The 22,254-nt window shown below is 41.2% G+C and overlaps 1 protein-coding gene across 1 annotated transcript in view; it reads right to left on the bottom strand.

Moving 5' to 3' along the window:
• The window catches only part of LOC104999462 (probable maltase-glucoamylase-like protein), an 89,796-nt gene that overhangs the window by 2,322 nt on the left and 65,220 nt on the right, over positions 1-22,254 (bottom strand). The window contains exons 34-48 of the mRNA XM_010855032.1: positions 21,638-21,772; positions 19,784-19,868; positions 18,391-18,529; positions 16,931-17,064; positions 16,618-16,652; positions 16,397-16,513; positions 15,091-15,239; positions 14,901-14,985; positions 14,110-14,166; positions 13,582-13,706; positions 12,397-12,485; positions 7,515-7,564; positions 2,592-2,765; positions 1,890-2,246; positions 773-1,529 (exon numbers count right to left, since the gene is read on the bottom strand). Coding sequence (XP_010853334.1) covers positions 773-1,529; positions 1,890-2,246; positions 2,592-2,765; positions 7,515-7,564; positions 12,397-12,485; positions 13,582-13,706; positions 14,110-14,166; positions 14,901-14,985; positions 15,091-15,239; positions 16,397-16,513; positions 16,618-16,652; positions 16,931-17,064; positions 18,391-18,529; positions 19,784-19,868; positions 21,638-21,772 — 2,488 coding nt within the window. The remainder of the gene's footprint in view (positions 1-772; positions 1,530-1,889; positions 2,247-2,591; positions 2,766-7,514; positions 7,565-12,396; positions 12,486-13,581; positions 13,707-14,109; positions 14,167-14,900; positions 14,986-15,090; positions 15,240-16,396; positions 16,514-16,617; positions 16,653-16,930; positions 17,065-18,390; positions 18,530-19,783; positions 19,869-21,637; positions 21,773-22,254) is intronic.

The following is a 22,254-nucleotide window of genomic DNA, read 5'->3' as shown; positions in this document are numbered from 1 at the left end:
GTAGTAGTATTTGCAGGGAAAGGCACAGTAGAATTAGGAACATTAGTGTTAATAACTTCAATAGCACTTGCTGGGAAAGGCATGATTGTGACAGGAAGAAAACTATTAGTGCTAGACAGTACTGTTTGTAGGGGAAGATACAGTAGTATTAGAGACAGCAGTACTAGTTGAAACTTCAGTACTACTTGTTGGGAAAGGCATGGTTGTGACCGGAAGAGTAACATTAGTGCTATCAATAGTAGTATTTATAGTGGAAGATATAGTGGTATTATTAGAGGCAGTAGTACTAGCTGAAACTTGAGTAGCACTTGTGTATGGCGTGTCTGTGATAGGAAGAGTGATGTCAGTGCTATCCATAGAAGCATTTATAGGGGAAGACATAGTGGCATTAGGGAAAGTAGTAGTAGTTGAAACTTCAGCAGTACTTGTTGTATAAGGCATGGTTGTGACTGTTGTAGAAGAGTAACATTAGTGCTATCAGTAGTAGTATTATAGGGGAAGATATAGTGGCATTAGGGACAGTAGTAGTTCGTAGTTGAAACTTCAGCAGTACTTGTTGTATAAGGCATGGTTGTGACTGGAAGAGTAACATTAGTGCTATCAGTAGTAGTATTTATAGGGGAAGATATAGTGGCATTAGGGACAGTAGTACTCGTTGAAACTTCAGCAGTAGTTGTTATGTAAGGCATGGTTGTGACTGGAAGAGTAACATTAGTGCTATGAGTAGTAGTATTTATAGGGGAAGATATAGTGGCATTAGGGACAGTAGTACTAGTTGAAACTTCAGCAGTAGTTGTTATGTAAGACATGGTTGTGACTGGAAGAGTAACATTAGTGCTATGAGTAGTAGTATTTATAGGGGAAGATACAGTGGCATTAGGGACAGTAGTACTCATTGAAACTTGAGTAGCACTTGTTGTGTATGGCGTGTCCGTGATAGGAAGAGTAATATCAGTGGTATCAGTAGTAGTATTTATAGGGGAAGATATAGTGGCATTAGGGACAGTAGTACTTGTTGAAACTTGAGAAGCAGTTGTTGTGTATGGCGTGTCCGTGATAGGAAAAGTAATATCAGTGGTACCAGTAGTAGTATTTATAGGGGAAGATATAGTGGCATTAGGGACAGTAGTACTTGTTGAAACTTGAGAAGCACTTGTTGTGTATAGCATGTCTGTGACTGGAAGAGTAACATTAGTGCCATCAGTAGTAGTATTTATAGGGGAAGATATAGTGGCATTAGGGACAGTAGTACTAGTTGAAACTTGAGTAGCACTTGTTGTGTATGGCGTGTCCGTGATAGGAAGAGTAATATCAGTGGTATCAGTAGTAGTATTTATAGGGGAAGATATAGTGGCATTAGGGACAGTAGTACTTGTTGAAACTTGAGAAGCACTTGTTGTGTATAGCATGTCTGTGACTGGAAGAGTAACATTAGTGCCATCAGTAGTAGTATTTATAGGGGAAGATATAGTGGCATTAGGGACAGTAGTACTAGTTGAAACTTGAGTAGCACTTGTTGTGTATGGCGTGTCCGTGATAGGAAGAGTAATATCAGTGGTATCAGTAGTAGTATTTATAGGGGAAGATATAGTGGCATTAGGGAAAGTAGTACTAGTTGAAACTTCAGTAGCACTTGTTGGGTAAAGCATGGTTGTGACAGAAAGAGTAAGAATAGTGCTATCGGTCGTAGTATTTATAGGGGAAGATATAGTGGCATTAAGGACAGTAGTACTAGCTGAAACTTGAGTAGCACTTGTTGTGTATGGCGTGTCTGTGATAGGAAGAGTACTATCAGTGCTATCCAGAGTCGTATGTATAGGGGAAGATATAGTGGTATTAGGGACAGTAACACTAGTTGAAACTTCAGTAGCACTTGTCGGGTAATGCATGGTTGTGATGGGAAGAATAACACTAGTGCTATCAGTAGCAGTATTTGTAGGGAAAGATGTACTGGTATTGGGAACGGTAGTACCAGTTGAAACCTCAGTGGCACTTGTTGGAAAAGAAGTGGTTGTCATAGGAAGAGCAGCACTACTGCTATCAGTAGTACTAGTGCTACTTGGAGTAGAAGAACTAGTGGTAACAGAAGTAGCAGCAGTAGTAGAAGTTGTAGGAGGATGTAAAGAACTCATTGGGAAGGTACTCGTCATAGTTGTAGTAGAAACTATAGGACCACCGTGAATCCAAGTAATCTCAGTTAACTTTTCCAGGCTGATAATCTTGTCAGTCAGTTGAATATTTAGTGTCTGCCAGAAAAGAAGAGATGAAGTTGGTATTTTAGAATTTGTTAAATATCACATTCAAGTTAAACCTCACATTACAGTATAACAACTGTGCAATGCAACTTATTAAGACCAATCTAACACACAGCACAGTCTCTTTGGGAAACATATGGAGAGGATTCCATCAGATCATTGAGCATTGATCCCTGGACTCTCCTGAAAGGATCACTAATGTGCACTGTACAATATGAGTCAACATTTGCAAATGTATATAACCTTTCAAGTATATGTAAATATAACAATAGTGCTAATAACTTTACAGAAAAATAAAATTACTGTATGATATGATAACATTCCTTTAAGACATACCTGATTGTAAGGGTCACTCTTGAAATTCATCACCATGAATTGTTGATTGTCATAGGAGACAGTCACTTGTATTATATCAGTAGAGTTTATGCCCCAGATTCTAATATATCCAACTTTCAGTGAATTAGTGTCACTCAAATAATTATTATGTATCATTTGGATTTGCAGTACACTCTGCAAAGAATGTATAAAGAGGAAAAGATACATAATACATCTGGTAATAGACTAAATTCTATATTACAATGTTAACAAAAATGCTGGTTTTATTCTTAAATACTTCATGAAGACATACTTCCTGAGTACTTAAGACAATAAATTTGAGGTGCTCAAAACAGGTTTGTGTGTCAACATTATGAAAGTTTTTTTACCTACATTGTTACTAATTCTTACAATGATTTTGAAAAGAAAGAATCCCTATGTCTGTTTCTCAGATGAGAAAACTGAGGCTCTGGGAGAGAAAATGAGAAGGTCAAGGTCATAGAGCTTAAAGGCATTTATATGGTTGGAATCATGATGAGCTTATGTGCATAGCACTGTATGACTTAGCACAGTAAGAATAAACGATTATGGCAACTTGTCCCTAGGCTAAGGATCAGTCATTCAATTCACTCACTCACTCGTGTCCGACTCTTTGCGACCCCATAGACTGTAGCATGCCAGGCTTCCCTGTCCATCACCAACTCTCAGAGCTTGTTAAAATTCATGTCCTTTGAGTCAGTGATGCCATCCAACCATCTCATCCTCTATTGTCCCCTTCTCCTCCTGCCTTCAATCTTTCCTAGCATCAGGGTCTTTTCCAGTGAGTTGGCTCTTGGCATCAGGTGGCCAAAGTATTGGAGCTTCAGTTTGAGATCAGTCCTTTCAATGACTATTCAGGACTGATTTCCTTTAGGATGGACTGGTTTGATCTCCTTGTTGTCCAAGGGACTCCCAAGAGTCTTTTCCAACACCACAATTCAAAAGCATCAATTCTTCGGTGCTCAGCTTTCTTTATAGTCCAATTCTCACATCCATACATGACTACTGGAAAAACCATAGCTCTGACTAGATGGACCTTTGTTGGCAAAGTAATGTCCCTGCTTTTTATATGTTGTCTAGGTTTGTTCTAGCTTTTCTTCCAAGGAGCAAGCATCTTTTAATTTCGTGGCTGCAGTCATCATCTGCAGTGATTTTGGAGCCCAAAAATATAAAGTCTGTCACTGTTTCCATTGTTTCCCCATCCATTTGCCATGAAGTGATGGGACTGGATGGCATGATCTTAGTTTTCTGAATGTTGAGTTTTAAGCCAGCTGTTTCCCTCTCCTCTTTCATTTTCATCAAGAGGCTCTTTAGTTCTTATTCTCTTTCTGCCCTAAGGGTGGTGTCATCTGCATATCTGAGGTTATTGGTATTTCCCTCAGCAATCTTGATTCCAGTTTGAGCTTCATCCAGCCCAGCATTTAGCATGATGCACTCTGCACATAAGTTAAATAAGCAGGGTGACAATATACAGCCTTGACATACTCCTTTCGCAGTTTGGAACCAGTCTGTTGTTCCATGCCTGGTTCTAACTGTTGCTTCTTTACCTGCATACAGATTTCTCAAGAGGCAGGTCAGGTGGTCTGGTATTCCCAAGTCTTAAAGAATTTTCCCATAGTTTGTTATGATCCACACAGACAAAGGCTTTAGCATAGACTAAGGATAGTTTGCAACAAATCTAAATTATGAACTATTTTAAGTATCAACACAAGGGTTACAATAATGTGAGTGAAGTCATGAGATGTTGAAAGATTAAAGCCTAAATGAAAATCATCATGCATATTTGTTATGGGTGTTAAAAGAAAAAAAGAATCACCATGGGAATAGGGTTGTCAAGAAAGGACTTGGGAAAGACGTGGAATGTGAGAAGTCCTGGGAGGATGGATAGAGCTGATGAAGACAAAATGAACAGGAAAGGGAATGGGGTGGAGGGAGGCAGAGATACTCCTGACAAAGGCAGAGAACAAAGGCACTGAGTTCACAGCCTCCTGTAGCTGGCACTAAGCAGAGAAATTACTGGTTAAGTACATAAGATGATGACTTGACGCAATCAGTTAAGGAGACAGCTGCAGTAGAGTGAAACGATAAACTCCTAGACTCTGATAGCAACAGTAGAAAGAAAATGATGTTCAGTTGGCATTATGGAGAATTAACCAGACTTTTGTGACTGATTGAGCAACAAGAATCAAGAGAAAATTAAGAAAAAGGAATATAACATGAAGTAAATGGATGTTTTGGAGCTAACTCTTATGATTTGGGAGAGCCTATTTTTAAGTTGTCTGGGATTTTGCAAGCCAGTCGATAGCTTGAAATTGACTAACGTGATGGGAGATTTCACACACAGAAATTAACAAATGCTGCAAACAGCCACCAACCCCCATAACCTCATACCAGCCAGAACACCACTGATAAAAATTACTCCCAGGGGAAGCTCTCTTTCATGTCAAAGCACTGATCCTTAGGAAAAACTGCATCAAACATCGCATAGAAATAAGAATCCATTTATCACTACCTTGGAATAACAGAAGAATGGAATTTTAGCATTAGAAGATATTAATATTTATGAGAAACCTAATATGTTATAATCAAGAAACAGGAGAACTATCTTCCCTAGCTTGAATAACTATTTAGCAGTAGGAAGAGAACTAAAATCCAGGACCTCTAGATGAACAGCTTCATTAAAAAGCAATATTTTCAGAGGAAAATGATATAACCTTCAATTCTTTTCTTAAACTAAGAACAGAGAAGTTACATGCTTAATTAGTATACAAAGTCTTGTATTTTGTTTCAGAAGGGCAAACGCAGGATGTCAACACCATGACCCAATAACAATGTCTATGAAGATAATTTGATACATGTGTTTAAAAAAATACATGCTGCTGCTGCTGCTAAGTCACTTCAGTCGTGTCTGACTCTGTGCGACCCCATGGACGGCAGCCCACCAGGCTCCCCCGTCACTGGGATTCTCCAGGCAAGAACACTGGAGTGGGTTGCCATTTCCTTCTCCAGTGCATGAAAGTGAAAAGTGAAAGTGAAGTCGCTCAGTCGTGTCTGACTCTAGTGACCCCATGGACTGCAGCCCACCAGGCTCCCCTGTCCATGGGATTTTCCAGGCAAAAGTACTGGAGTGGGGTGCCATCGCCTTCATAGTGTGATGCCATAACAGTAAGAAAACAGTTTAGCTAAAAGGAGCTAAGAGTTAGGTAATGAACTAAATAAGTATTTATTATTGCATACCACTAAGGTTTTGAGTTTTTTGTTTTGTTTTGTTTTGGAATAGAAAGTCCATGCTGTCTTATAGACTATAATGCAAACCACATATGTAATTTAACAAGAGAAAAAGGAAAAAATGCTTTGATGATGTTTTCTTTAACCCAATATATCCAAAATAGTGGGCTTCCCTGGTGGCTCAGATGGTAAAGAATATGCCTGTAATGAGGGAGACCCAGGTATGATTCTTGGGTCAGGAAGATTCCCTGGAGGAGGGAATGGTTACGCATTCCAGTATTATTGCCTGGGAAATCCCATGGACAGAGGAGCCTGGCAAGCTACAGTCCATGGTGTCACAAAGATTCGGACATGACTGAGTGACTAACACACATTTAAAGTATTATTATTTAACATACATTTAACATAAAATATTAATGTGATATTTTATAATCTTTTTAAATATTTAAAATTAAGGTAGCCATATTTCAAATGCTTGATTGCCACATGAGGCTAGTGACTATCATTGCATACTAGAGTGCAGCTCTAAGATAATCTCTCAATCCTGGGACCACGCTTTAAGAGAAATCTAGACTAATTGTAGTCCAAAGAGAATAAGCTAATATGGAAACCAGTGTAGGCACAAAACAGAGGAAGTATGAAGTTAGCCTGGAGATATATAATTCCAAGAAGACAGAAGGAATATGTGACAGATATCTTCAAACACTTGAAGCACTGTTATGTAGAAAAAACACAATAGATTTATGTTGTACTATTCCTTAATTAAGTCCACAAGTAAAAATTAGAGAGAAGCAGATTATAGGTTTGATAGAGAATGATCCTCTTACTCTAATTAAGACTATATGGATTTTCCATGGAATCATTTAACATGCCTAGTAGATTGATTGTATTATGACCTCCAGTGATTTGTCCCTCCCTGTCTATACTCTTTTCCATGCAATTATGCAATGACCTCCCTCTCTGGATGGGGCATTGTATCCAACCTCTGTGGGGGTTAGCCATATGACTTTGCCTATTGACAACTTAATACAAATGGAGATTTCAGAAAGCCCTCACATAGGCTTTTCCACCTCTATTTTTGCCCTCTTGCATAATCATGGAAATGTCATGCCCAGACCTGCCTGTAAAACCATCTTAGATCATCCAAGAGCAGCTGACCTCCAACATGTGACCGCCCCCTCCAGATATGTGATCACCGGATCAAATTGACATTCCCATGACTGATTGTAGATGAATGTGAGCCAGCCAAGATCAGCCAAGCCCAGCTTAGATCACCTAAGCACTGCAAAGTTATAAGCTAAATAAGCATTAATTACTACATGCTGCTGAAGTTATGAGGTTGTTTTTTATGCACCATTTTTGTGCAACAGATAGCCATCTAGGATTTATCCTTCAAATTTTTATCAGCCAGAAAGTGTCTCACTTCCTATAAATATGTCATATATTCAAGGACTCATTTTTTTCCCCATTAAAAAAATGAATAACAATTTTTTAATAGAGTGATGGTATACTGGGCAATTGTCAAAATAAGAACTGTTTCTCCCTTATTTTAATGTCAGTAGATCTGATTTATAAATGTAAAGGCAGGAAGATGTGGGATATGTTACGGTTCACTGATTACATTTACTCTGTAGCTAACTGGGAAAGGATTTATAAAATTCAATAAAACTGTCTTACCTGAGCTGCTGTAAAGTTTACCAAGAAATAGTTTCCATTTTCAAAGGTATCTGCAAGCAAGAAAAAAAGAATAAGCAACTGCTCATTGTTTCAACAATAACAGATAATCTTTCATGCAGTCAGAAAATATTTCATTGGGATCACAAGTACTGATCCATAAATCGTGACCTCTGTAGAGCAGCACTAAAGATAGTAGCTGAGGGAATATTTCGCCCCAGGTTAGTGTGGGGATGTACTTATGGAAGAGGGTATTTTTGAGGTGAGCATCAGGAGATTGCAAATACAAGAGAATCTGGATTAATAGACACCATAGGTGAAAAAGCATGGAGGCTACTGATTGCAACAGCAAAGAATCTGCCTGCAGTACAGGAGACCTGGCTTTGATCCCTGGGTAAGGAAGATACCCTGGGGAAGGGAATGGCTACCCACTCCCCAGAATTCTTGCCTGGAGAATTCTGCGGACAGAGGAGCTTGGCAGGCTACAGTCCATGCAGTCACAAAGAGTGGGACACGACTGAGCAACTAACACACAGCAAGCACATAGCCATGAGAATTCACATGGCTGTGATGATAAAGGCTTAGAGTTGGGGAGATTGGTTAGGAATTTGTGCTCTCAAGTGAAATTGACATAGATTCAAATTTCCACTTTTGTATTATTGTGAAAACTCTGGCAAATTACTTAACATTTCATCATCTGTAGACTGGAGATGCTAATAATACCCAGCTCAAGGCAATGAGGTCTACAACATGCCACTTGTGTTGATAAGTGCTCAAAATTTGTTGTTTACAATCATCATCGAAGTCATCATCATCTCTACCTTCCTAGTTCCTCTCTCCCTACTCTTAGCTCATCCTTCCGAAGTGTTCCAGATCCTAAGGCCTCCGGCCTCAGCTTGTTACATCTGTGTGTTCAACTCGTAATTCAACCGTATATCCACCACTCTTCAGCTCCTGTGTTTCTTTTGTTTTCCCCCACTGAATCTAGTCCTTTCAAAATCACCAGTGATAAAGTATATTAAATTTCAATATCTCATCATGATGTTCAAGATTTTTAGCCTCTTTAGTTGATATCTGCTTTACTCATTCTCCTTATGTGGCTAAACGCCTGTTTCGTAAAAGTCCGTTTCATTTCGTGTTTTATTCTTGGCCCTAGTCAACATTTCATCTCTAATCAATATGCCAACATAGTCTCTCCCTGAACCCAATAATAGTCTTTGTTTTTTAAATTAACTCCACTCTTGTGGAAATGAACACTTGTAAACCCGTATTTTAAAACTGAACTTTGGCTAGAAAGTGAGCATAAGAAAACACCATAGCCTATTTTAGCAGTTTTAATATAAAATTTTTAAAGAATGAGATTCTGTTCATATAAGCTATTTAAGATTAACTTTGAGCTAACTATTGAATCTCCTTAAATCTAAGTAAATTTTTAAAAATAATTACAAACAGTTAAGAGAAAAATTAAATTAAATCTATACTTGTATCTTCATATTTTAAATTTTAATTTCTAGGGCTGGCAAAAAAGGGAAAAGTGCTTCTGCATAGACCTTAAACAGTGTAAAAAGTTTAAAACTTGCTGGGAGTATTAATTTTTAACTTTAGGGCTAGAATATATTTGTTGTAGGAACCTAAAGCTTTATTGGAGAAGGACGTGGCAACCCACTCCAGTATTCTTGCCCGGGAAATCCCATGGACAGAGGAGCCTGGCGGGCTACAGCCCATAGAGTCACAAAAAGTGTCAGACATGACTTAGCGACTAAACAACAACAAAGTTTTATATAAAATTGTTTTTTCCCTCCTATTTCGGAAACATATTGCTCATAGTGAGCTGATTTTACATACTAACTTTGGTGCTATAAACCCAATATGATATTAATCATCTAGTCTTAATCAGCTCAAGCTGTATAAAAGGATTCTTGTTGTTTAGTTGCTAAGTCATGCCAGACTCTTTTGCAACCTCATGGATGGTAGCCTGCCAGGCTCTTCTGTCCACGGGATTTTCCAGGCAAGAATTCTAGAGTGGGTTGCCATGTCCTTCCCAATCCAGGAATCAAGCCCATGTCTCCTGCACCGGCAGGAGGATTATTTACCACTGAGCCATCAGGGAAGCTGGAAAGGATTCCAGATTCCCTTAAAACATTGGTTCTCAACCAGCAGCAATTCTGCTGGTGAAACATGTAGCAGTTATCTAGAGACCCATTGGTTGTTACATTTTGGAGTTGGAAACAGTGTTTTAGCATCTAGTGAGTAAAGGGTGGGGGTGTATCAGATCAGATCAGATCAGTTGCTCAATCACTCAGTCGTGTCCGACTCTTCGCGACCCCATGAATCGCAGCACGCCAGGCCTCCCTGTCCATCACCAACTCCGGGAGTTCACTCAGACTCACGTCCATCGAGTCAGTGATGCCATCCAGCCATCTCATCCTCTGGCATCCCCTTCTCCTCCTGCTCCCAATCCCTCCCAGCATCAGAGTCTTTTCCAATGAGTCAACTCTTTGCATGAGGTGGCCAAAGTACTGAAGTTTCAGCTTTAGCATCATTCCTTCCAAAGAAATCCCAGGGCTGATCTCCTTTCAGAATGGACTGGTTGGATCTCCTTGCAGTCCAAGGGACTCTCAAGAGTCTTCTCCAACACCACAGTTCAAAAGCATCAATTCTTTGGCACTCAGCCTTCTTCACAGTCCAACTCTCACATCCATACATGACCACAGGAAAAACCATAGCCTTGACTAGACGAACCTTTGTTGGCAAAGTAATGTCTCTGCTTTTGAATATGCTATGGCAGGTTATAGGTAATAGTAAAAGATATGAAACAACTAATATGTTTATCAGTAAGTAAATGGATAAATTGTGGTACTCCCACAAGGTGATTATTCAGGAGTCAAAAGTAATGAACTCTTATATGCAATAAAATGGATGAATCCTTAAAAATATTTTGCTAGGTGGGAGAGGCTAAACACAAAGAGGACATACTGTGGGATTCTATTTACATAAAACCTAGAAAAGACAAATCTAATTCATAACGTCAGAAAGCAGATCAGCGGTTGTCAGAGACTGGAAATATAAACTGGGAGTGGGGGGCAGTTTTCTGGAAAGAAGTAGAAGGGCTTTGTGTTTACAAAAATATTCTACATATTTATTGTGATAGTAGCAAACCACAATTGTATACATTTGTCAAAACATGTATTAATAGAACTGTAAAATGGATACGCTGTATGTAGGTGTATCAAGTTAATTAGAAAGCAATAATTTTACTTTTAGGAATCTACCCTATGGAACTAATCTGAACTACAAACAAATGTTAATATTCAATTCTGTTATTTTATAACAATAAAAACTGAAAACATCCTGCACAGGGAATAACTACAGAAAGATAAATTATGGAATATCCTTTCAATGCAATGTGATAATCATAAGGTGTGATATTGATAAGGTATATAAAATAATATCTAGACATATTTGTGTCATTATTTTTAAGTGCAAAGAAACAGGATTCACAAATTAAATATGGCAACCCACTCTAGTACTCCTGCCTGTAAAATCCTATGAATGGAGGATCCTGATAGGCTACAGTCCACAGGGTCGAAAAGAGTTGGACACGACTGACCGACTTCACTTCACTTCACTTCACTTCATGTTTTCAACCAGAGGAGGAAATGACAACCCACCCCAGAATTAATGCCTGGAGAATCCCATGGACTGAGGAGTTATGGTCCATAGGGTTGCAAAGAGTTGGATACGACTGAAGCGACTGAGCATGCATAGTTTCAGCGTTATTGAAAGTTAACCATTATTTTAAGTAAAATGAAAGCAAAAGGTGCTACTGCAAAAATATTAACTGGTTTTAATTTTTTTCTAATTTTTAATCTCTAAAATGTTTTCTTTAATGATAATATGTTTATCCTTGTAATGAAAAAAATCAAAAGGAGGAAACCTTTAGAAATATTTTACTTTTGTAAATAAAGAAAAAATGTTTTACTTTATTGAAAAAAAAAAAACCTATAAATTCAGTAACTGCTACCTGTTACAAGATTAGAATGTTCTGGTCCACAGTAATAAAGTATTGGAAAACAGACATCAGTTGGTGAGAGATTGTAAATCTACAACAATGCCTGAGGAAGAGGGTATTCCAGTTATAGTGGCAAGCACCAATTATCTAAGATAGAACTATTGTGTTCCTAGACTGGGAAGAAAAAGTACACAAAGCAATATTTCATTGACATAATTATTCTTTTGACAACTTTAATTCCCAAATTCTGAGACACTAAGAAATTTTCTAAGCTCTAATATGTTTCCTGAGTGGGCCTGTGTTAAAAAAGTGTTAGTCACTCAGTCATGTCTGTCTCTTTGAGACCCTGGACTGTAGCCTGCCAGGCTCCTCTGTCTATGGGATTTCCCAGGCAAGGATACTAGAGTGGGTTGCCATTTCCTTCTCCAGGAGGTCTTCCCAACCAAGGGATCAAACCCAGTCTCGTGCATTGCAGGTAGATTCTTTACTGTTTGAGCCACCACTTTGGAGGCAAAGGGTGCCTCGTTCTAGATGTTTGGCCCAAATAGAGGCAGATCTATGAGAGTGGATGGTCAGCTTGATATTTGCAGTAACACTCTTATCAGAGCGAGAAAGTTATAGGAAGATTAAGTCCCCCAGCTGAATCTATAATATCAAATTTATGATCTTACAAAGCTGGGGACCCTATACCCTTCTATTACAATTACAGCATAATATATATGAGAAACAAAAGTTGCAAAAATCCTCCCAACACCACCGCTTTATTAATAGTAGTAATAGAAACAGGTTTTCAGTTCATGCCAATTATATCCTGAGCCTCCATGTATGGCTTTCCTGAATGCTGTATGTGGACCCAGGAAAGTTCCTACTCACCAATGCTTTGTCCATCATCCCAGAACAGCTGACCTTCAGCTCTCCCATTATCATCCAAAGCAACAATCAATCCCATATATTTCTGTCGGCTATTAAAAGAAAAGTTATTTTTCTATAGACTGCAGGTTGTAAGGATGAAGACAGCTTCTTTTGAAAATTTATAGTCATCCAGAAAAAAAGTAAATGCATTAAAAATACACCTAAAATTCTAAAAACAGATGAGACCAAATAAAATATATTTAAAAGCTAACAGAATAAAAAAATAAATAAAAGCTAACAGAATAAAATGTTTATATTTTAATGAAACATTCAATACAACTTTAATCTCCAAAAATCAAATACATACATGTGACTTACATACATATTATAAGTAATATAAGAAGCTTCTCCCCCCACAGAAAAACAATCATTTAGTAGCTTCCAGATTGCTGTAGAAAACAATGCAGTGTACTTCTCCTGCATTCACAACTTTCCATGGCCTGATACTAACCAGCTTGATTTTTATTTACTTTATCTCCTTTATCAGTGCTCCAGTTAAACTCAGCATGAATGGTTTACTGTCCTCCAAATTAAGCTCATTTTTCACCTTTAGTTCTTTAATCCTCCCAGTATATCCCTTTCTCTTGTTTTCATACATTCAAATTCTATTATTCAAGACTCAGCCCAGAGCTGAAACCATGATTTTTATAGCACAAGAGTGAAAGCTAACTTCCCTCTCTGAGTGGTTACTACTCTTGTTATGTACGTCTCCCTTGACATAACATGTTCTATTTTGTGTAGTGTGTTTGTGTGTGTGTGTGTGTGTGTGTGTATAATTTCTCTTGAGTTCACCAAAGTAGACCTCAGGGTAAGTACTAAAACTCTGGGTAGACATCACAAATCAAAGAGCTCACTCCTATTCCCGAATTTTTAAATACTGTGGAGAAAGGTACATGATGCTACCCTCGGGAAAACATACCTTAAACCTTTGACACAGAAGCTCTGTAGTTTCTGTAACAGATAAAAGTTCTCCCCAAGACTGACTTCATGAACTCATTCTCCCCCAGATCCCTCTTGGAAGGTACTCTCAGAATCAGATTAATGAAACTGTTCATATTTAGTTTATCCTCCATTGAGGTGGGCCACTTCCTAAAAGGCTGCCTCATTATGGGAACGTGAGGCCAACAAACACCACCTCTCCCTTACCTGGAGTAAGTGTTCATCGCAGGTTCTTGCCAAGGCAGGATGTAGCCTCCTCTGATATGAAGGTTGATATGGTCCAGGGGAGCCTCCAGGACTTTCCACTCACCTGTTGATTCATTGCCAGATCCCTAGAAGGGAGAAAATAGGCAAGGAATGATGACCAGAAAAATAGATGAAATCAGTGCCTGCTTTATCACAAATCCTTCCTTTCCAAGAAAATCAGCAAAATACTGCAAATCGAAGCAGGAAATCTCTGGTTTTCAGCTTTGCTAAAACCTCTAAAAATCTAGCCTTTTTCTCTGTATTGTCCAGAAAAGGTAGGTGGTTGGGGAGGAGTCAGTGTAACATAGGCATCAGATTTTCTACTATTTATGGTTTTATGGATACTTTTATTGAAGCAAACTTTGCATGGCTGAAAGACTGAAACTTACTGCCTTAGAAAATATGTGCTTGGAAGTCAGGAGAAAGTTCCAGGCCCCTCTCTCTGCCTGCAGGGACCAACCCAGGTCCAGAAACAACATTAGTTCTTACCGTGCTATAGTCATACCAACGGGCTCTGGGAAAGTAAGCCTGGACCTGAAAAGTGTTCTGAAACACAAAATCAACATGTCGTTACGAATATGCCAATAATTTACTTTTAATTTTTAAAATTATCTCTGTAGAAATAAGATTAAAAAGGGAACTTGATTAATGACTTTAAGAGTTGGAAAGGTTTTATTGAGAAAGATCCTAGGAAATTCTTCTTTAAACACAAAGAAACATAACATTTATGAAAAGGTAGATTTTGCAAGGATGCAACATGACAAGACACCAAAATGAGAATCCTTCGTGGGGGTAAAGTTTCCATTAATGGAGATCTTGAAAAACAATCAAGATCTCCCTTAGACGTTCTAGAAATGCATTTGCCTGAAAACAGTGAGCTGGATAAGACAACCTGTAGGGCTACCCTTGTGGCTCAGGGATAAGGAATCCAATCCATCTGACAATGCAGGAGACACCGGTTCAGTGCCTGGTCAGGGAAGATCCCACTTGCCACTAAGCACAGAGGAACTCAGTCTGTGCGCCACAGCTACTGAGCCCGTGCTCTGGAGCCCAGCTACTAAGCCCACGTGTCCTAAAGCCCGTGCTCCACAAGAGAGGCCAGCACAATGAGAAACCCTCACAGCACAGCTGGAGAGTGGGCACCGCTCACAACTAGAGAAAAGCCCACATAACAACAATGACCTAGCACAGCCAAAAAAACCCAGAAAGATCATAAAACGCCCTTCCTGTTCTTTAGATGATATGATTGGAGGGTATCTGAGCCACAGTGGAAAACTTACATTTTCCAGCACGGGGCTAATTAAGACAGCAGGGCCCAGCATGAACTGATGGTCTATATCCCATGTTGTACGTTCCTCTGTAAACCTTAGGAAAAAATGTGAAAAGTACACCTGTTTTGTTATGACGGTTGCAGAGGGTTATTCCCAAGACATCCCAGACTTGTCACTTGGGGAAGCCAGCTCTACTCACTCATGGAGAAGGGGTCGGACCACAGTGCTGCCCTCAGCGTGAGCCTTATGCATCAGAGTATAGAGGTAGGGCAGCAGAGTATATCTGGTCTGGAGAACTTTTCTTGAGAACATCTCAAAGTCTGAGTCCCAGGCCACAGGATCTTGTCTCTAAAAGGGTAAAGGAGCAGGTGGAAGGTTACCTCCTCCTTCCTAGCAGTATGAGAAAAGGACCAGCACACACATATGGGCTTTCCTGGTGGCTCAGTGGTGAAGAATCCCCCTGCCAATACAGGAGACATGAGTTTGATCGCTAATCTGGGAGTAACCCCTGGAGAAGGAAATGGCAACTTACTCCAGTATTCTTGCCTGGGAAATCCCATGGACAGAGAAGCCTGGCAGGCTACAGTCTATGGGGTCATAAAGAGTCGGATTTAGTGACTAAGCATGCACTCACAGGCACATATCCCATATGTAGGTTACACATCCTTTTTCCCCTAACTTCTAGCTTCCTCTTTCCCTCCATCTGCCATCTTTATAAACGGGAGTTTCTTGCTTCCTTTTTTTTTTCATGAACCCTTCAGGATGGGGTCTAGCCTTGGCCCTGCACATGTGTAGAGAGAAATGGGTCTCCATGCAGCACTGACATAACTCAGTGAGATTTAAGTAAAATACAAACCCATCATTTCTAAAAGCAAAGGGAGCCTCTTTTTATTTCGGTTCCATAGGGAGCCATAAACATTTCTCCTCATAGGCATTAATAACCCAAGAGATGGGAACAAGTATATTCTTGAAAAATGGTTGGTACTCTGGGCTTTTGAACTCTGTGGATTTTCCAAGCAATGGAGTTGCTGGTGATTTTATAATTTTTCATCATGCAAATAAGTACGATGTTCTTGAGCGTTAAGAAGAAGTGGTGGGGTTTCCCTGATGGTTCAGTGGTAAAGAATCTACATGCCAGTTTGGGAGACACAAGTTCAATCCCTGATCTGGGAAGATCCCATATGCTGCAGAGCATCTAGGCCGGTGCACCACAGCTATTGAGCCCGTGCTCTAGAGCCCGGGAGCCAAGACTTCACAGGCCAAGCTGCTGCACCCACTAATGCCCACAAGCCCTAGAGCCCGTGCTCCACAACAGAAGCCACCGCAATGAGAAGCCTGCACACGGCAACTAGAGACTAGGCCCTCCTCGCCGCAACTAGAGGAAAAGTCCACACGGCAATGAGGGCCCAGTACAGCCAAAAATAAACAAATACACAAATGAAATTATAAGAGGAAGTTGTGATGTGAGGACACGAAACACCCACACTGTAACCCGCTTCCCTCACCCTGGTCCCGAATGTGTTGTGGTTCCTGGAAAATGGATAAAACGCCCCCAGCTGCATCCAGCGAACACACATCTCATACTCAGCATCTCCAAAGAATCCACAGATGTCTGCTCCTGTCTGAGAAGATGCAAAATCAAAGCATATTTTAGGTGGGACTTTGTGGGTTTCAGACACACTGAAATCTGAACTAGGGGATTCATCATAGCCTCAGTAGGACTTACATAAGAGATTCCAAAGAGACTGAATTCCATCATGCCTGTAGGGAGAAGATACAGCTGCATTGGACACAGGAGAGCAGACCGTGGGAAGGGTAGGTTTGACCTGTCTCTTCTGTTCCACATTTGGCAGCTCTGAGCCGCTCGTGGTGAAAACGTCAAAAGACGGGTGTGCATTAAAACTCACACACACACAGAGCACTCAGCTCCCGTGGCTTTCACTGATCGCATGGACGATGATTAGACATGACCAACCCCGATGAAGAGCACTCCAGTCCCCTCCCCACCTGGAGAGGCCCCAGGATGAGAGCCCACACACCAATGATTGACTTCTTCAGCTGGTCCCACGTGGCCCTGTTGTCGCCCAGCCAGTGTCCTCCCCAGCGGCCAGAAGAGGGGAAAGTGGAGCGAGTGATGATGATCCCTCGCTGTCCCGTCACCTCCTGCACAGCTCTGCTCGGAGAGGGACAAGGGGGTGAGCTGAGGGTGAATTTGAGTCTGGACAGTTGAGGAACTTTAGCATAAAGAGTAGCTGCAGCCTGGAGTGTAAGGCAGCAGAGTGCTGCTCCAGTTTGAACCAGAAAGCATCTGCTATTTAAGTAATGCTGAGTCCCAGTCAACTTCCCAGCAGAACAACTGCAGAGAGAGCGTCAACTAAAATATGGATTTCTTTTTCTTTTAAAAAAATTTTTTAATTAAAAAATGTTATCTTATTTTGGAATATAGTTGATTAACAATATGTGGATTTCTTTTCTTTAAAAAAATTAATTAGCTATCTATTTCTAGGTATGAGGAGGGCTGGGGTGTAAGGTATTCATAGAACAATTACTCTACCCCAGGTGTTGTACTGGTCATGTTCACGTGTGCAGTCTCACAACCCTGGCCTCCTTTTACTGTCAGGAAACTGAGACTCAAAGAAGAGAGATAATTTGTCAGTCATTTAAAGAGCAAAGAGGTAGATCTGGCACCCAAATAAAAGTATATACGACTACAGCTCCCTTTGGTAATATGCTGTCTACTAGGCTAATCCTCAAAACGCAAGAAAAACTTTGCATAGAGGGACAAATACACATAAAAGATGTTTAAATATTTATCAATGGAAGGTCAGTCTTCTGTAAAATGCTTTAGCCCAAAAATGAAAACAAGGTATGAGAGAAAAATCAGTGGAACAAAAGAGAAAATCTATTGATAGATGCTGGTGTATGATGTAATCCAAATATTTGCTAAAGAAAGCATCACATCAATAGGCAGAGATAAAGTATTCAGTAAGTGATGCCAGGAAAAGAAGCTAGCTATAGGGGAAACGAATCCATTTAGGTTACTGCCAATATTTCACACGAGTCCAAAAGTGGACAGGGATGTGTGGGCATGCATGTGCACACACACACACACACACACACACACACACCCCAGTGAGAGGTAATGAAGGCAAGAAATAAGGCAGGGGTATCCCCAGTGGCTCAACGGTAAAGAATCCTCCTGCAATGCAGGAGTCAGAGAAGATGCAGGTTCTATGAAGATCCCGGGGAGGGGGACATGGCAACCCACTCCAGTCTTCTTGCCTGGAGAATCCCCATGGACAGAGGAGCCTGGCAGGCTACAGTCCATAGGGTTGCAGAGTCGGACATGACTGAGGTGACTTAGCACATACACAGAGAATAAGGGTGGATGCCCGTGATGCAAAGAACTTTGTCTCTGACCGTGTCAGAACTCTAGACATTTACAGCCATGGGAAGAAATGAAAATTGTCTTGCTGGCCAATGACAGAAGCACACTCACTCGTACGTGGGTCTGGTCTGGGCCCAGCCATAAAGGCTGTGCACATCGTAGTGGCGCACCGGTGAGCCATCGGGCAGCACCTGCTGGCTCTCCATGCACAGGGTCCTGCTGCTCAGGCCCCGGTCCCGGGACTCCAAGTCTGGGAGGAAATGCAGAGTTAATTCTTACAAAACCTGATTTGCACATTCACCAGAAATGCCCATCATCTTCACATTTCTCGACTTCAGCCAACAACCTTGTTACCAATAACAGCTCCAGTTTTAAGAATTTTTTGTTATCAGGGTCCTGTGGCTGCTTAATTAATGAAAGGTAAGGACAGGGTATGGAGCCAGGAAGGGCACTCTTCTGTTGGCTCCGACTCCAATAGCTACAGGGGGCTGCCATAGCCCAGTTAGGACACAATAAACCCCTCTGTGGTTATGATCGTCTCTTCCACTAGATGGTAATGTTCTCAAGGGAACAGGGCCTATTTCATCACTGCACTAATACGGCTAAAGCTTTCTGATTTGTCATCACTTATCTGATACACAGATACTAAATTAAGGAAAGAAGGAGAAAAAGGCAGAAAGGAAGGAAGGAGAAAAGAAGGGAGGGAGGGAGAGAGGAAGGAAGGAAGGAGCTAGTGAGCCATAGGAAGCCTAGCAGTGACCCACAATTCAGGAAATGTGGAGTTCACGAATTACTGGGACAGTGCTCTTAATGAAGTGAGTCACTTCCTCCCCTAGGCAAGAGTTCAAGTAAGGTACGAGTTCAAGGTAAGCAAAGAGTTCAACTTGTAAGGTGTTCAACTCCTAAGACACCTTTAAACCCAAGGTCCATTGATATTCTGTTTCTGGTTTTACCACGGGACAAACAAGGAATATCTTTCACGTAGGTTCTGTGAACACGGGCAGAAGGAGTGACGGAACTAGATTTCCATCATCTAATCAAAAGAGGGAAGTGTGTATGTCGGGTGTGTGTGTGTGTGTGTGTGGTATGTGTATATGTGTGTCTTTGTGGTGTATGTGTAGTATGTTGCAGTGTGTGTGATGTGCGTGGTGTGTGACATGTCTGTATGTGTGCATGTGTGGTGTGTGTGCAGTGTAATGTGTGGTATGTATGTATGGTGTGTGTGGTGTGCAGGAGGTGATTTGGAGTTTCAGTTACCAGTTCATATTCATCACTATAATCAGATGCACATCATTGCTTGATTTCTTTCATACCACATCATGCTATTATTTCTATGCTTGATTAGTTGTTTATTTGCACTTATTCAAAGTTATTCTATTTGGGATTTTATGTCAGATTTAAAAGTGTTTTCTTGCCAAAATTAGGCTTCACTTTGACAATAACAGGAAAATTTGCAAGGCTTTTGAGCAGAGAAGTAATTTGGTGAAGACATCATTTTACATACATGGCACATAGGGTGGATTATTAAGAATTTCATCACTGCAGCCCCTGACAGATCCATTTACAAAGTTCGATGGTTCATTCATGTTCTGCAATGAGATAGCAAAAAAAAAAAAATTCTGTGGGTCAGAGGCAGCATGGACCTTCCTATAGATGACACTGACCTCACGGAGACGAGGTCAAATTTACGACAGCTAGTTGCATCACTGACTCTGTGTAATCCCAACCCAAAAGGATTCTAAGAAATCATTTTTGTTTAAGAAGAGTGTTAAACCTCTTGTTTACTTGGCATTTTTAGACTTGTGAGGATTGCCTTATAGTGACAAAATACTGAAATTAGGCTGGAATCATGACCTAAGTAAATCTCCTTTTGATTCATCTCCCCACACAAGCCCATCTTTTCTATGTGTGGATGACTCACTTTTTATCCATGGCTAATGGTTATCATAATCTCCTCATTATCAATAGTTTAGATTATTGATTCTGACATCAGCATAGACCTAAAACCAGGAGAAAGCTCTAACTTTCTACAGTAGATACCGTCCTAAAAAGTTAACTCAGAAACAAATCTAGAAATCAAATAATACTTGCAGGGATCTATTACTTAAATGCAAGAAATAGCAGTTCCTGAGGTGAATATTCACAGCCTACATTACCAATGGAAAACTTAAAATATTGTATATTAGGTGATCTTAAGTGAAAGTGAAAGTGAAGTTGTGTCCGACTCTTTGTGACCCCGTGGACTGTAGCCCACCAGGCTCCTCCATCCATGGGATTTTCCAGGCAAGAGTACTAGAGTGGGTTGCCATTTCCTTCTCCAGGGGATCTTCCTGACCCAGGGATCGAACCCAGGTCTCCACATTGCAGGCAGACACTTTTACTGTCTGAGCCACCAGGGAAGCCCCTGGTGATCTTAAGTAGGACATACTAAAATGCAAAGGCAAGCTGTTTGGGAGGACTCTTGGCTACTGGAGTTATTCAGCTACACCTTTCTCACAGTGAAACAAACACCACACAGCTGTTGGGATCTGTGTTCCTCAGGGCTCCCCCCATCTCTTCACAGTTTAGGTTAATCTGTGTCCTTTTGTGCACCTGCTCTGGGTCTGCCTATCCTGGTGGTGGCCAGGGAAGCCCCAGGGCCACCAGTGGGCTGAGAGGTTTGTCTCTGGGTCAATGGCAAACTTCTTTCAGCCTGGCTCAGACTGGAGAAGCTCTTCAGAGGTGACCTGGAATATGCTCGGGAGCTCAGACCACTGCACAGTGGAGGAGGAAACTGGGGCACTGATATGCTTCCCACTCCTAGAAAAATACCAATAGAGGAGCCTTTGAATGTGTGTCCCAGAGACATCTCAGGAAGCCCTGCTCTTAAGCCCAACCAACAAGTGTAGCAAGCATCGGAATGGACCTTTGAAGCCAGAGTTTTCCCAGCCCTGTGATGAATATCTGTTGCCTCTGATCCATACCTTGCCCACCCCTGACCCTGCCCTGTATCACATGATGGGCTCCTGGGCTCCTTTAGCACTGGCCTCTGTGTAGGTCTGGCCAATGGAAAGCACTGGCAAGAGGTTAGAGGGTGGGAGCTAAGAGAAGTCAGGTATGTGTCCCTCTTTCTTTTTCAGGCAGCAACTTGAGCGGTGGCTCATTGCCTTCAGGGACTCCAACTTCCACCAGGCAGGATGTCCCTGGGCAGACGTACAATTCTCTCTGCTCTTCCTGGTGGTCCCAGCACCTCAGCTCTATAGCAGCATCCCTCTCCTCCACTCCTCCAGCCCTAGCTTGCTGCTTTAGTAGGTTCTGAGTTATCTCCCTGTGTTTTGACTGCTAATATTTTCAAAGAAAGGCATGAAAGATGACTTACAATCCACAATCCATCAAACTTCAAGCTCTTCTCTGGCTCTCGAGGGTTTCTGTAGAGCTCTTCTATTTCCCTCTTCCACCAGGCAGCCGTGCTATTCCGCAAGAAGTCAGGAAAAGCAACGTGGGCTTTGTACAACTGTAAGGATGACACATGCTCTTATGGGGGGTCTCAGCCTGTCTGGGAAGGGGGGTCCATGAGGACCAGGAAGGGGAGACAAGCAGGTATTTGTGCAAGGCTTTGCTCACTCGGTGTTCCCCCTAACCTCATATCAGTGGCTGCAGCTGCACCGAGTTTACTGTGGACACACACACACCAGGGAAGGTGACTCCATTCTCTCTTTTCCTAGTAGGTTAAATAGTCTTTAAGTCCCATTTTAAACATGGGATTCGCTTTACGATTAGGCATGTCATCATACAAACAGGAAAATTAACCGTCAGTGTCTAAAGAGTCAAACTTCAGAGCACAGTGCTTTTTCCCCATCGGTCAAATCAAGGAGATCAGCCATGCAGGGAAGTGTGAGCTGCAGTGTGGATGGGATGCTGGAGGCCCAAGACTGATGCGGCATCAAGTGCTGAGTCAAGGCCATTGCTCCTTTCAACCGGCCAGCACTTTCTTCT

Source organism: Bison bison, unplaced genomic scaffold (assembly GCF_000754665.1).
Source record: "Bison bison bison isolate TAMUID 2011002044 unplaced genomic scaffold, Bison_UMD1.0 scf7180017864352, whole genome shotgun sequence".
Taxonomy (NCBI): Eukaryota; Metazoa; Chordata; class Mammalia; order Artiodactyla; family Bovidae; genus Bison; species Bison bison.
Note: the sequence above shows the minus strand (reverse complement) of the source record. Positions and strands in the feature narration are given on the sequence as shown.